Here is a 16,986-nt window from a genome sequence, read left to right on the forward strand (position 1 = left end):
CAGTCAATAACAGGCTGGACGTTTGAAGCACATATGAGCTGGCAAAATGATCCCTCCCTCCCAGCATTCGTTAGACAGACTAGTCCCCAAGGCTGATTTGCCTTCCGGGGAATTTTGCCTTTGACACAGTTGTTTCCACTCTGACAGGATCCAGCGATGCTCTTTGACACTGCCCTCGGGAATACTGTGCTGGGGAAGCTCAGTCTTCATCCAGAACCGTCACTACATGTAGCACATACTGACCTTACATTTCATCTCTCACTCTCTCTTTGCCATTCCGATTAAGGAAAGGTTCTTTGGTCAGATATAAATGTTGATGTATCTTAATGTACATCTTATTGTAGGTCATATTCTCAGGTTTTTTTTTAAAAAAAGCAATAGTCTTCTTTGCAGTGTGTACATAAAATGGGTTATTTTCACTCATATCAAAAACTTATTGGTCAATGGGGAACTAGAACTGGTCAAAATCAGTTGGAATAAAGTCTTCAAAATCTTTTCTTGTTATATATAAAGTAACCGTTTTAGAGATTGTGACAAACTTAAATTGACCATTAAATGCTTGAGGCCATCTTGCTGCTTCTGTGTACTGAGTAATGTTTGATTTTTGCTTCTACATTTTAATTAAATAAGAAAAATACCAAAAACATCTTTTTTTTTCATATTTTGGGTATATTTACCTTCAGCTCTCATCTTCATCTTCATCAAAGCATCTTCATTGATATGAAGTACAGATTTTGCCTAAATAACAATTTGACAGTTTCCTTTTCCAAACTGTTGTTTAAAGCACATTTTAAAACTCTTTTGCCAAAAGTGCTTTGACCAGCTGAAAGGTTTTCAGTGCTGACATCACAAGAAAGAGATGAAAAGTGTGGGGTGTGGCATTATTCCCAGATTAATATTCACAATGTTTACATGTGTGATATTGCTTTACTTGAAATAAGGCATGAAAACCTAAGTTATTGCAAATGGACAGACAACATGCTCATGAATATTTCAAACATTTTAAAAAATAACATATAATTAAGATATACACCATGTACCAACAATATATATCTATAAAGTGCATAAAGCATGATGTTATATATTGTCTTTACTGTCAACGGAACTGGAGATTTCCACATTGCTGTTGCTTTGGTTAGTTTGCTACTTGTTGATTTATTGATAATTATTTTTCTGACATGCTGAATTGATAAACAGATATTGTCTATTAAAGTTTACAGAAAAATATCATATTTAAATTTGTAAATTTAAATAGAGAGGATGTGTAGAGGATGTGTACAGGATGTGTTAATTTAACTTAACACATTAAGTTTTTTAAGTGTTTTGCATATATATGAAAATATATGAAATAATTAAATTACAAAAGGCGTTATAGAACACTTTTTCTTCTTTATACACTGGGTGTGAGCATACCAATATCACCAGTATCGATAGACACTGTATTGTGATACTATATATTTATACTTACTTTGTATGCTACACTTTGTATCTCCATTTTGGGGTGGGGGGGGTGGGTGGGGTATCTGCTGCCCTTTATATTGTATTAAAATTTCATGAATGGGCCAATAGAAATGCTCTAAAATCTTTCTGCATTAACTATATGCACATATATGTGCAGACTTGAGCTTGTTATTAATTCACTGGGCATTGTACGCTGCATTTGTATGAAAAACAAAGAGCTGTTCGTCTCCCTTGTCTGAGCAGTCTCCAGTCTCAGCTGAGAGTATTGGAGTAGGCTCAGATGTGAAAACTTCATAAACATTCTCATGGAACCTGAAATCTCTAGAGAATTGTTTTTTTTCTGGCTGTGTATGAAGATGAAAAGAGACTCTGATCTGACCCAAAGAAGTGAGTGAGCGTGAGGTAGTACATGAAGAACAAACCGGACAGTGAATGGCACATGCTTGTGTTCATCCCTCCACTCTCAGAGCACCATCACCCAGCCAGGAACATGCACTTACGCATGTCTTATGTTTCTCTGTGTTGTGTTTTCCAGTGCTGCCCAGTCACACATGCGGAAATCCGGGGCTCATTCCTCGAGGAATCATTCATGGGACGAGGTATAACATCGGGGATAAAATCCGCTACAGCTGCGTGATGGGATATATACTGGAGGGTCACGCAGTGCTCACGTGCATTGTGAGCCCTGGGAGTGGTGCATCATGGGACTTCCCAGCACCGTTTTGTAGAGGTAAGATATGTACAGAAATTGTATATATAATTTTGCACATAATTTTACAAAAAGATATTTTTAGATTCGTAACTATTACTTGTATATAGTACCAGTCACAACACCTACTCATAGAAGGGTTTCCATGTTGTTGCTATTTTCTACATAGTGGTGACATCAAAGCTGTCAATTAACACATATGGAATTACACAGTGCCCAAAAAAAGTGATAAAAACATCAAAATCACATCATATTTTAGTTTCTTCAAAGTAGCTCCCCTTTGTCTTAATGCAGCTTTACACATTCTTGATCATTCTCTTAAAGCAGCTTCATGAGGAGCCACCTGGGACATGTTTCTAACGGTCCTTACCTTGTTTGCTGAAAAGCACCTGTCTACATTTGTCTATATTTATCTGTTTCACACATTTCAGCTTTAAGCCTGTAGATCAAATTGTCTTTAAGATTATGAAACATATATTCTGTCAGATGTGTCCACGTTTTTGATTGGTACTGTACTAGAGCCCAATCTCATTTATTTTACCCCTACCCCTTGTTTTTGAGTGTCACCTTGCCTCTTGGAACCGAGTTACAAGGGGTAGTGATTGAAATCTTCCCTACAAAATGGGATCCTCAAACAGAAAAGAACACTACTTCATTAACAGCTACTAGTGCTGCTCTGTAGTGACCCTGTTGGTCTGCAGTGACAGCAGAGGAGGGTAAAGTTCAGCTCCTCACTGCTGGGCTTTAGTTACATTTAGGGAATCATATGCCTTCAAAGAGGGGGCAAATATTTGTCACCCACCCCTAATTCTTCAGTGATATGAAGCTGAAGTCAGATATTTGCCAGCTTCTTGTTTGAATTTTCCTTTTCCACCTTAAATGGTGCTGCAGTTACATTCTGGTCTTCAGGCAGCAGAACTGCTGGACTATTTAAGGTGGAACGGGAAATTTAGCTAGCTAGCTACCAAGACGTTAGCATATTGTTAGCATTTTTTTTGTGCTTGTTATGAAGAAAAGGATCATAATACATTGAAATTGCATTAAACTATGATAATACAGTGGTTATCACAATTTTTAACTGAGAAAATACACAGATTTGTTGGTTTCATAGATCACTTGCTCAGCCATCTTGCCGTTTTTACATTTACTCTGGAGTGTGCTTCTGAAAAACCTCCGTTTGGAGGGCCATGTAGGCCTAACACTTCATCCTACCCCTCTATCTCAACAAAAATACCCCTAGGCGAAAATGCGCAAACTGGGGAGCTAAGGGCTAAGTTGGAGGGGTGAGGGGTGAAATGGGATTGGGCCTAGGAGTGGGCAAAATCATGATATTCATCAATATCATTATAGATTACACCATATTATGTCACAATATGCTTTTCAAAGCATATCAGTACTTTGAGAACACTGATCAACTGCCTATCTCATTACAAAGCATAAACAGATATATATTTCTTATGTTGAGATTGTTGTAAGCCAATTATAAGGATATTTAACTTATGTCTAGATATTCTGTACTGTTTTTAATTTATTTTATCAAGTAAATTTATCTCACTAAAGTGGCTGATAATTTTGCTTATTATTTCAAGCATATTTCTTAACATAAGTCAAATGATCTGCCAATATAATGAGAAAATGAGATTACTTGGAAAAAAAAAATATGTAAACAGTAAAAAATGTCTAGGTGTAAGTTAAATAATCTCATAATAAGCTTACAACAATCTCAACATGAGAGATATCGGATATATTGACTACATTTAAGATCATTTCACTTGCCAACATACCATTTTTCTACCTTTCAGACCAAAGTTCACTCAGCCCTGGGAGTTCATTTGTGCCTCCTTCCCAAACAATGTAGCGTCTGAGTCATCCCAAGATTTTTATATTTGCATGCAGTTGTTTGTGTAGATACTTGTGGTACCTTAAGTTGGAAATTGCCTAAGGAGGATCCGGACTTGCAGAGATCCACATTTCGTGTTTCAGAGGTCTCAACTGGCTTGCTTGAATTTTCTCGTGCTATCTGGAACAAGAAAGACGCTGACTCTAAAGGTTAAATAGAGCCACAGGTGCACCCCTAATTAACTCCTGATTATGACAATTGGCCAATCAGAAGCTTCTAAAAGTCATTACAACAATTTCTGAAATCTTCCAGACTGTTTAGAGAGGCTGTCAGCTTGGTGTTTGTAAAGTTTTGAACCTACCAGAAATCTGATACAGTGAATTAAAGCTGGAATAAATCCATCTTTAATCGACTGTTTTAAAGTGACCTCTGATATGAGCAAAGCAGAGTAGTTGTAAAAATTGAGACTGAATGTCTTTAGCCTATGCTCATATAAACGATGGTTCTTCTGGGGTTCTTTAGGAAAGAAGATGGTTCTATATAGAACCATGCACACTCAAAGAACCCTTTGCATGATTAAATGTTTTTTTGCATGGTGAAATGGTTCTTCAGATTGATAGAGAATGTGTTGTATATGGTTCTGTAGGGAATCTTTTTGAAAAGGGTTCTATAGAGCACCAAAAAGAGTTCTTCTATTCTCACAAGTCTGATATAATAACAGTAACAGAACCATCTACAGCACAATTTCTAGCAATCTGAAGGACGCTTTCTTGATGCAAAGAACCCTTTAATCATGCAAAGGGTGCTTTGAGTGTTAATGATTCTATGTAGAACCATTTGCTTTATTAAAGAACCCCTGAAGAACCATCTTTTCTTTTTTATTTATTTATTTATTTTTACCATTTTTTGTAGCTGTTTGTATACTCAACTGTAGTTTCTCTCACTGCCTGGTGCATTGCTTGCTTTATCATTTTGTATACAAATTACTTTTCACTCACCATTTTTTCATGGTGTATAGAGTAGGCTGCACAATATGGACAAAATACTAACACACACACACGCACACACACACACATTATCTAAGCCCCTTATATTTCTGGGTCGCAGGGGGAGCTGGAGCCTGTCCCAGTGGTCGTTGGGCAGAAGGCAGGAAACTCCCTGGACAGGCCGCCAGGCCATCACAGGGCAGACACACAGACATACACATTCACACACACTCAAAATACTAATATTCCAATTATATACACGTTATATAATCCTGCATATCCTGCCTGCAAGATATTCAGTCTATAAGGTAATATGGTGACTGACTTGCATTATTTTTTAACCAAATTTACTTTTGCTGGATGACATGAATACTTCGATTCATCAAAACACCCACAGAAACACTCATCCTCAACCCTTATTGGTCAAGATGCTCACAGCACACAGTATAAAGCCTTGTGAGACTTATTGCAGACTTGTTTGCAGCTTTCTGCAAAATCAGTATGGCCAATATTGCAATAAAGATAAAAATAATGACGTGCAGTTTTGTGATGTTGGTACAGAGGTACAGTGCAGCGGTATAATGCTAGTACTTGTACTGTGTAATGCATAAAATGTTTCTTTTTTAATTACAAAACTATTTTCTCTATAGAACATAAAAAGAGGTCAGTTGTTAAGCACATTGCAACCATATGATATCAAATACATACTACAATGGCTTTTCTTTCTTTCTTTTATTGTTTTGGTCAGCTGAAGGAGCATGTGGGGGCACATTGAGAGGGACAACAGGGACCATATCCAGTCCCCACTTTCCCTCAGAGTACGAGAACAACGCGGACTGCACGTGGAGCATCCTGGCAGAGCCTGGAGACACCATCGCCTTGGTCTTCACAGACTTCCAGCTGGAGGACAGATATGACTTTCTAGAAATCAGCGGCACAGAAGCCCCCTTCAATATGGTGAGTAAACAGACCATGACCATGACTGGGAGCAGAACGCTGCTATCTGTCCTGATCTCAGGCACCGTAGCATGCATTAAAAGAAGAGCATAATCAGTTTGAAATTAGGGCTGAGGATAATAACACAGGTTGAATGAGTAGGATGTTGTTGCAGAATTGTTTTCTGATCAATAGCGAAAGCAGAGACAGGGGCTAATCCTGCTCATCTAACAACAGGGACGCGGTGGAGCTCTCTTTGCATGCTCAGGAAGGTAATATTCGAGGTAATGTTCCCTGCTAGACCCTCCAGCAGAAATGAAGTGGCGTCTCAATTGATCCCACTGATGGTTTTGAAAACACGTTGCTCCGTTCCTCCCACTGTTCAGACCCTCCTACTGTTCAGATTGGTTACCTAGTCATTAGATACAAGCTGGGTCATTAGAGACATGCTGGGTAGGTGGAATGTGTTTATTTGGCTGTTAAGACAAGGAAGAGAAATTTTTAAATACAGCAGTGTACCTTAATACCACTATACCGCACAACGCTGAGTTAAACTGTCTCGGAACTTATCATGTTACCTAAAAGGATTATCTAGTACTTTGGAGTTTGTACCTTACACTCACTTGGAAAATACCTAGAACATAATGGACTGCAAAAGAAAGCGATACTGTTTACTTCTGGCAGCTGCACCATAATTATAATGCTGAACTAGAGTACCCTTCACACTCCTTTTCCTCTCTAAGTTTTGTAATGATGGGCAAATTGTGAGAGGTACCATAGCGAGAGAGAGAGAGAGGTAGAGAGACTGAGAGTTCTGTGCGAAGATTCTGGCTGAACTCCATTAACTTCACGCTCGGCGAATAAACACGTCCTCACTCGTGATGTAGGGGGCATTGTGGAGGCAGTATGGTCGGTTTGGCAAACTCAATGAAGGCCTGTCACAGTTAAATTTGTTTTTCTTTTCTTTTTTTTTCCTCCTTCTTATTCTTCTTTCCCTCTACCAAAAACAGAGGCTTGAGATCTTACAGGAATGGCATTATTTCACTGGCTCGGTATTCATCACCTTTTTTTCTGTTCGAGCCGCATACGAATGTGCCAGAATGAATCTGCTGGGCTTTTTGACGGGCGTAATTTCAGGGGCCTGATATGGTCTATTTCGGCAGCCTGTTAAGGAAGAGGATCTTGAACTCCGCATGCGTTTGCTTGAAGTTTTACCCAGAGGCCTCGGAGGCAGGTGGAAGTGTCAAGGCTGAGAATTCTACAGTGTGGGCTAATAGCCCTTGAGAGACTGCCGTTTGAGCATTTGAATGCAGCTTGAATTAGGTGTGCTGGAAGGCAGCGTCTGGGACATTGGCTAAGCAAAGTCTAAGCTCCACTGAGCATCAGTGTCAAATGTAAATCAGATCTGAGCAAAATCAGTCTTGTGTCCTGCTGCCTCTCATGTTCCCTGTGTGAAGGATCCATCTGGGTGCTGCACTGGATAAACAAGGAACGGGGCACTACCCACAGAGAACGGCACTTCAACTACTTGGAAGAGAGCTGCCAAGCCTCAGTTGCTCGTTAACCGGCAATAAGTTGATCTAAGATTCGGTTACGCTGCTGCTAGCATGGTCTCAGATGGCGACGGTGATTTGTTTCCAGTTTAATTAAAATGTTTGGGGAGATTGCCCTACAATGATAAGGACAAAAATTATGATTTGTGGAGACGGATGAATGCTTTAGCCGTGCCACTTCTAAATTCTGGCCAGAGTAATTAGCATATTTCCTATGTTTATGTGGTAGCTTGCTTAAAAATTGAGTTATACAGTACTGCAGAAGGTCATATTAAAAAAGGTGCTCCGCAATACATTTCTCATGCATGTTCTTCACTAATCACTATACAGAGTATTGATACTTTGATGGTTCTAAATGATTCATTTATAACAGAAAAAGCTGTAGGACAGTATGAAGTTCACTTATATTTTATTTTTTTTCCAATGAAGAGTTTAACCTCATCAAAACTAATGTAACACCAGTGCTACATTCAGAGACCTTTAACTCTTTACTTCATTAAAGCCCATGTGTCAAACACAAGGCCCGTGGGCCAAGTCAGGCCTGTGGCACAATCCTATTCGGGCCACAAAATTATTTAAATTTTATATTTATATTAGCCCAATTTTACCATGAGCTGCAGTACAGTTCCCAGCATGCACAACATAACATGTGCTCCCACCCCCTCCTCAAAAATGATCTCTGGGACAGCACCATAAAAACAAAAAAGATGTCAGGCGTTTAGTGTAAGCAAATGGGCAGTTTTTAAAAACCCTATTGTTCACTGAGGATGTTTAAAGAGGTTCAACAATTATCTACAGCTAGTAGTCTATTGTTTAATGTAGTCTATTGTTTTATATAAAACAATTTGTTTTTATTTAAAATTATTTTTGAATCGTTTAAGGATTCAGTGCCTGTTTTTTTGCCGTTGTAATTTTGCCATATTTCGAACAAACAAAGGCAAGTTAGGGTCATGGCAAAATGTTAAGTAAACATAAAATAAAAACACAGCTGAGGCACAGATTTGTTGAGATTTTTTAATGTTCATAAATATTTGTTTTAATGTTTATAAATAAATATTTAGATCTCTGAGAAATTATTGATTTGTTTCACCACAGTAACAATTAAAAGCAACTGAAAGCTGTGAAGTATCTTACAATTTATGTTTAAAATGGTAATTTGTGACATTAAATCTGTAAACAAGGTTTTTCAACAACTTTTCCATGAATAATTAGTATGCTGTTGTTGGTCTGTGTTTTAAAGTTTATTATTCAAACATATATATTGTACAAAATATATTTTTTGCAGTTTCATCTCATAAACACATTGACAAAGTTGAGTTATTTCTTTTTACTTGAGCTACATAATGCTTGTTTTGGTTCACATCCTCACAAGGAAATCAATAAAACTAAGGGATTCAACAGTTAAAAGTAATACGAACTCTTCTTTCTCATGAAAAATATCAGAAATGAGAAACAGATATGTGGACACACTGCAGCTTAAAACTTAAAGATGAAAAACAAACATTTTTCTGTAGCACAGAGCTCCAATTGATCCACTATATTATATAAATGCAGTTTATCTGTGTAATGATTATGACACTCAATATATTTGGACATGATTTGAGGTGGTTTCATGACAGTGACCGAGATAAGCTCTCCTGATGTGTCTCATTTCACAAGATAACCAGTCAAAAAAGATGGTGGGTAAAATGGAACCAGGGAGCGTACACAAGGCTGTACATTGTGGCAGTTTAGTTCAGATTTGCCATTTTAAAAATATTTAATTCCAAGATAAACAATAATTCACTGCCATATGTACCATCGTCTACATTGCTATCATTCAGGTTTGGCAATAGATGATGACCATAGCTTGAGTGGTTCACTCACTCCCCCTCTGCCCGGCTGTGATTTCCGGATGCCCCACTCAGGATTTAGTTCTGATGTGGGGCCTGAATAACTACCAAACCACACTAACAAGTTTCTTTTCAGAAACACCAGCATGTTCAATGTCTCTGGTTTAAGCAGCTTCTCTGGCATCACCACATGAGAAAGGAACTGTGAATATGGACTGAGTAGCTCCTCAGTCTGTAGGTTAGGGTTAGGAGCAGCCTCTCAGTCAATATTCGCTTCACTTTTCTGAAGAGCACATTAAAAATAAGCCCAGATGATGCTAGAAGTGCATTAAAAAATATATCTAAATTTACAAGGGATGTGCAAATTGATGCATTTATAATGTCAACATAGTCAATGAATCAAAGCAGTCCTAAAAAAAAGTCTTAAAACTTCTATAAAACTGTAGGGCCGCAACAAACAACTATTTTGATAGTCAAATAATCTATCGATTATTGAAATGAATAACCAATTATAGGGATTATGAATCGCTCAGTTAGTGTTTCCTCTTAATATGCTCCAGCATGGAGGATGTGCTCCCATGCCAGCTGAGGTTGGCTTTACAAATAGCACAACTGACAACCTTTTTTCAGAGTTTAGCGTGAAATGCTCCCACAATTTTTGTTCTTGAGGCTGCTGTCGTGCTTTGGTTAACTCTCCAGTAGGTGGCAATGTGAAAAACATTCCTAGTTAGTGCAAGAAACACGCGTGATGACGTCACCAACTAATTGACTATTAAATTAGTTGCCAACTAATTTGGTCATTGATTTTAGTCGACTGAGTCGATTAATTGTTGCACTCCTATAAACTGCTATGCTCAAAGCATCATGATTTAAATGAATCAGAACTGTTTAGCCCTATGATAGAACCATGCCGACCCTTTGAGGAGGTCACTGTAAATGTGCTGAGTCAAAATGAACAAAGTATTTTTGTGTTTTTAATTAAACTGGCAAAAAGTATTTCATACTGCCCCCTAGGGAGGGGAAGAACAGAAGACTGCTGTCTCATTACATTTCCCAAACCTTATCAAAAGCCCTAGACACACTTCAAAAGTCCTTGTCTGTCTGCTGCTTGTTCTGAATGGGGGACTGCTCGGTGTCCTTTTTAGGTCGTCTTGAGTGAGTTTAATTGATTGGAGTCTCAAAAAATATTCTGGGGGAAAAAAAATACCTGCAGTCAAAATATCCTGCTCATCCCATTAAAAACCTGGCCTGCGTTTTATTTTAATGCCACTAAAAAAAGAGATCAATACTCAGAATGCTTTGAATGTCATGGTGGAGGAGAGGTTGAGGGGAGACTGTGCTGTAGTGATTCGTATGGAGCTTCGGAGCACCTATTTGTTAAATGCCATGACTCTGCTATCGGAGTGGCTCTGTGTCGTGGTATTCCTCACTCATCCTCTTTGACAGGAAATGTATTGTTTAAAGCCCCCAGAAGCGTTGGGGGAAAATCAACTGCGGCGAAATCGATAGCTCAATAGCACAGGAACGCAATAGCATGAGAGCAGAACGTTGTGACAATTCATGCTCTTGATACTTCGTAGTGGTTTCAATTTTCCTTACCACCACTGCTTTGAGACAAAATGCTCTACTAGCATTGGGTTCTTTTACACCCCTACACTGCAGCAGTGTGCAGGGTTTCTTTTTGTATGTGTGCATTTTGTAGGTGTGAAGAATAGCTGTGTGCTGCAGTGGTGTACTGGTGTTATTGAAATCTCCGACTAGCAATCTATTCATGCTGTTTTTACAGATTTGACAAGGTGCAGGCCGATGGAGGGTCTTTTGAATAAAAATACGAAAAACCTGTGAGCTCTACTGACTCTCACAGTAGACTGATCTTCAGCCGAACAGAACAGAAAATTCCTTAAAGGGAAATTCCACTGAATTTCAAAAATGTCCGAGTATTTCAGCCAGAGATGCAAACAAAGTCATTCAGAGTGGTTTCATGTGAAATGGTTCATTGTAAAGAAACCCAGCCACTCAGGTTTCCTTAGAGTGGTGATGGTAAGAACCAGGGGTCACAATACCTACAACCCCAGTATAGCCATTTTATTAATTACACTGTTAGTAATAAAGGTTCTGTGCAGGTACATTTTATGTTCATACAAACAATGTAAATGTTCCCTCAAAGGTACAACAGTGGTTTTAGTGTCCAAATGTGAACCTTAAAGAGGTTTTTTCAGGTAAAAACCTGTACCTGTACCTTTTCATAACCTAACATTTTAAAACAGAACAATAAAATAAGAAGCCTGGAGACGAGACGGGGTGTGTGGAGTCAGTACAGCTTAGAAAATATCATTTCAGTGGATTATGGAACAGTTATGTTCCCTGACTAAAGGTACTGAGATGTACCCTTGAGGGTTCCACCCCAGTGACATGAGGGGTACTACCCCAGTGACAGTTTAGTGCCTTTTTTGCTGAGAGTGTAACCAAAACCACCAGTGAACCTTCATGTGTCTTCCGAGTTTTTATATGTAATGTTGATGATGGTTGCATAGTCATAAATCTGAAAAAACACATGTTCTTTGGGGACTAGTTTGTCTCACAACACCCTGCATTTATCTTTCTACCATTAATGGTTTTACAGAATATGTTTAAGGGCAAAGTCTTCTCCAAACCATCATAAAACAATGTATCAGGCATCATACAGTGTATTCATAACCATATTATGTAAAAACTTTCTGTGAGGAGCTTTTAGAGGCATTAAACTCTTCAGACAATTCCTGTCACCGTCACCACTGTAAACGATTCTGACCATTTCACATCAAACCACTCTGAATGACCTTGAATACGTCCTAATCATTTAATTATGCAGACTTTTTTTTTTTTAAATCAGTGGAATTCTCCTGTAATCTATTTCTAATTTCTGTTTTCATTGTATCTAGAGAAACTGTTTTATTCTGTTGCTTGGCTTAAACATTATTTGTTGTTTTCAAGCATCAATTTCTCCAAATAAGTTACTTCAAACAATAAATAGCATCTAGGAATAAGTTAAATGTTCTTACAACAATCTCAAAATGAGAAATATAACATATATCTACTATATTTAAGACATACTTGCCAAGATCTTTTTTTTTCCAGCGCACAACAACAATATGAACTTGTGTTCATGGTTTGTTAAGTTTGTAAAGAATTAATTATAGCCTAAGGTTTTCCAGAGCACTGCATTTTTTTTCAGACTCTATAAAGCCACAAATGTCCATAGGCTCATTTCAAAAACATTTGCTGGTCAACAAAACAAAAAGAGCATTATCATTTTTGCAGATCATAGTCTAAACAACATCATCATTAGCTTCAATCACTCTTTCGTCGCATTGTTAATGTTTTGTGATGCTAATGTTTTACACTCAGGCCCAAGTGTTTTTATTTATTTATTTATTTATTATTGAGGAAGCCATTAGGATGTTGGTGCCCTCAAGTTAAGGACTTTGATAGAGATTCGCTGGGACACAATGGAATGAGACTGTGGAGGAAAGATTGATGCCTGACAGGTGGTCACGTTCCGAAGTCGCGTGTCTGGACAGCCTCCTCTTCCGAGGAAACTCGCCGATTGATTTTGGTGAAGCAGATTTCCGGCGTGCGGGCCTCGCAGACAGACGCCTAGCCAACTGTCATGTCAGGTTTTGTCACTTAGTTGCGGAATGAGGACATCCTTTTTTTTATTGGTGTCACATTGCATGGCATGATAGATATGTTCATATCGTCATTGAACTTTAGTGTCAGTCTTGGATGTGGACCCCGTCCACACAGACACACGCATGTTCCCTGTAGTGCGTTATGTGTGCCAGAGGAAAAAATAGAAGGACGTCTTACATGTTTGTCCCAGTTGTGAAGGCCATGTGTAAGATTTGACAGTGGTTTGGTCTTCGGCTGTGGGCTGTGGTGTTAATGTACATACAACAGTTTAATTCAGTTGTAGAACATTTTACATTCAGGGTTTGGAGGGTTACTTTAAAAATATACTCCTAATAACCTGCAAAGGACTATGAGATTCAAGTACCATTATCCTACTGCTCTCTATTACTTTTTGATTGTCATACAATTGAATAAATACCAGAGTAAAAACGATTTCAGCAAGACAACCTCCTAACAAAAGATAAACAGAAATGCACAGAAACAATAAAGTTAATGAATTACAGTCTGTGCTTTATGCTGTCTGGCATCATCCCATGGGTTATATGGGTGCAAACCCAGAGGCCTGAACCACTAGGGGGCCCCCGCAGGCAATTATGACAAAAACTGTTTTGACTCATGGTGGGAAGTTTAATAGCAGCACAGCGAAACTAATTTTACAGCTGATCATAATTGTAACTTCCCACATTTTACCAAAACGTCAGCTTCATTTTCTCCTCCAATCACTGTTTTACTACCTCAGTCAAGCTTTCAGTTTTTTTAAGTGGTCAGATAAAATATTTTCCATGCAAGCTGTGGCAGCATGCTTTAGCTTAGGTTGCTAGGTGGTTTTGGTTTTTGTGTTTGCTTGTTTTTGTCATCTTTATTATGTATGTTTCAGCTGTCCGATTTCAATTAATGTCATGTTCCTAGAATTAAATGCTGTGTTTGTAAAGAGTGGATGGATGCTTGGTTTTGTGCAACCAAGTGCATTGGTTGATGAGTTTATGTTAACCTGTGCTTTCATGAACATGTAAGTAATACTGCTATTGTTTTGTCTCGATTGGAAGAAATTTGCAATATAGCAAAAATGTGCCCAACCCCATGTTTAGTACACTGTTAGAAATAAAGGTTCTGTGCAGGTACGTTTTTCATTCAACAAGGTACAAACAATGTAAATGTTCCCTCAAAGGTGCAACAGTGGTTTTAAGGTCCAATTGTGAACCTTAAAAACATTTTTACTGGTGAAAAGTACCTATTTGTACCCGGTATTTGGCCTGGTATTATGTATGCTGTATGTCTGTTTGAAAATTATCAAAGATTTTGGTGCAGGTATTCAAGAAAGGCACACATAGTTTGGGATATAAAAATAAACATTGGAATATTGAGCTCCTTCAGTTGTATTTGTTGTGCATGGTCTAACTAGAGCTGGGGCAATATGCCAATATTTATCTTTATTGTGGCAAAAATGTCACAATATTTCACAATAAACTTTTCTGAGCACCATGTTTCATTATAGAGAGAGCATAATTAGTCCTGGTTAATTGGATATAGTGTAAAACATTGAATTAAAATAGTTTGTACTGAAAGTTTTTGATTTTTTTAATGTTGTGCTACTGGCTTTTTTTATGCCTGTTCCAACATATTAGATGTCAGAAAAAGTAAAGATTCTGCCATATCGTTCACCACTAGGTCCAACCCTCGAAACTGATTCAGTTTATACCTTTCAATCTGTATGAGTCTATCAGCCATGGCTGCATGCTGCTGTTCTCAGTCCAGGTCATTTTCTGTGAAATATGGAAAGCTTTTTATCCCAACTCATAACTTACAACGTTCCAGCGAGAATATAGACCTACATCACTGCCAGTCGTAACAGCAATGAAAGAACTTGCAAAAGAAAATTGAAATTTACCACATAAAAAGCAAAACCTAGCTTCGCTTGGCTATCAGTTATAAGTTAACATCATTGCCAGAGTAAATGTGCTGTTTTTTGTGAGATTTTTTTTGTGTGAGTTTACTGATCACCACATGCTGCCTCCGTTCAGCAGAGCCAGAGTAGTTTCAATGTAATTCTGTCGGGAATCGCTCAGTTTTATAATGTATCTGTAATCTGATTATTGTCTTTTTTCTGTAGCTGTGATGGAATACACTTACCTTTTTTTGGTATCCTGGTTATGTAATGCCGTTACATGTATTCCATTACTGCCCAACCCTGTTTACAACAGACATTTTCACAAAATGCAGGTCCAGGCCCCTAATGAGCATCACTGAGGGTGACAGTGGCAGCAACAGCTCCATAATAAACACTGAGGGGAACCACGACTCAAAAGGAGAACCCATCTTCCTCACTGCACTGACGAATAGAGTTATGTTCAAAGTAGTAAGATTACAAGTAGGTTTAAACAGAAGTGCTTTCCTCTGCAGCTGTGAGATAAGCCAGTGTCTAATGTTACAAATAAAGAAAGTTAACCCTTAAGTCTCCCATTAATAATAGCAAAAGTGCAGAGTAGCAAGCGTAGCAGTTCTGTAAGTAGTGTGGTTTCTGAGTAGATTGTGTAAGTAGACTTTGCAAAATGAGAAATGGTTTATTATTTTAATAAAAAGGTATGGGTAAGGTCTTATTTTGCAGATAAAAAAAATCATCTTTTACATTTTTGCCGTGTGTTTGTCATTTGATTACGTTGAAACAAATGCAAAAAAGCTGGAAGCACAGTGTAATGTAGGGGCTGAGGCTGGTTGCAGGTGCAAAGTGACTTTATTAAGGGCATTATGATGCTCGTTGTCGTAGCAGGCAGGGGTCAACACACAGGCAGGCAGGAAAAGATGCAGATCCATAATCAGACAAAACAAATAGAGTAGCAGGGGTCAAAAACAGAGAAAACCAAACACAAGAAAAAGGCTCAGAACTCAGGTATTGAACACAGGTAGCAACACAGAGACTTTGCAAACACGTAGTGGAAACAAAGGAGTATATGTAGCGGTCTTAAACAGCTCGAAAGGAGCTGCAGGTGCGTGGGAGAGGAGGAGAGTGGGCGGGGCCAGGGAGAGTCCAAGTCAGTCTCCCCAGACGTCACACAAAGACTCCACCTGCTGAAATAGAACGAAAATGTAATTCCTTACACGAGTATGTGGGTAATCATGTACTCATTCACAAGTTTGGAATCACTTGTCATATCAATTATTGCTGTTCAGTGTAATTGAGTGGAATAATTAATAAGAATGCACTGCAGATTGAAATGTTATAAACAAGGCACCAAAATGAAAACCCTGATGAAGTCCTCATCAAATTGTTTGTTTTGTTGATTGAAGCATTGAGCAAAATTTCTATTTATTTGCTGTGTTTAACATAGTTGGGACAAAACAAAACGTAAAATGCAACATGTTCCTTAACGCTTGCACAGGCTATTTTTTACATTTTCCCCCCAGTATGTTAAATAGAGCAAATAAACAGTAGTGGTGCATTAAAATGTGCAGATGTGTGTTCTCTTGTTCTCTATAGAGGATGTTTTAACTTGAGTTCACTTCAACAAAACATGGAATTTGACCAAACGTGCCCAAACTTTTGCATACAACTGTATGTGGCATTCTGGATATTAATTTTATTGGTCATTCTCAATGGGATCAATGGGATCATTTACAGATCTGTTTATCATGGAAATTCATCTTTCTACAAATTGTTTGAAATCTAATTTTATACAAGTTTAAGCAAAAAATTGTTTTATATTATTCTAAACACTGATTCCAAAATTTTTAATGTTAATTCCACACTTTAGAACTCTTTGTCTTTTAGAACTTTGTTGTGTTAAATGTATACAGCAGTGGTCACCAGCCCTGGTCCTAGAGATCTAGATCCATGCATCTCCCTGAATCTACTTCCAATCCACAATCTGCCATTCCAGCTCCAGATAGTTAGCTTCTTCAGAAGTTCTTGATTGGCTGGATCAAATGCATAAGTATTAGGTAAAGATGTGGGCAGCATGTTAGAGACAGAACTAAACTCTGCAGATCTCCAGGAGGAGGA

General features: G+C 38.2%; 1 protein-coding gene across 1 annotated transcript in view; it reads left to right on the forward strand.

Moving 5' to 3' along the window:
- Window positions 1-16,986, forward strand: part of LOC118810153 (CUB and sushi domain-containing protein 1-like) — a 597,007-nt gene that overhangs the window by 332,613 nt on the left and 247,408 nt on the right. The window contains 3 exon segments of the mRNA XM_036573713.1: window positions 1,997-2,191; window positions 5,745-5,941; window positions 5,943-5,953. Of these exon segments, the coding sequence (XP_036429606.1) occupies window positions 1,997-2,191; window positions 5,745-5,941; window positions 5,943-5,953 (403 nt within the window).

Source organism: Colossoma macropomum, unplaced genomic scaffold, assembly GCF_904425465.1.
Source record: "Colossoma macropomum unplaced genomic scaffold, Colossoma_macropomum, whole genome shotgun sequence".
Lineage (NCBI taxonomy): Eukaryota > Metazoa > Chordata > Actinopteri > Characiformes > Serrasalmidae > Colossoma > Colossoma macropomum.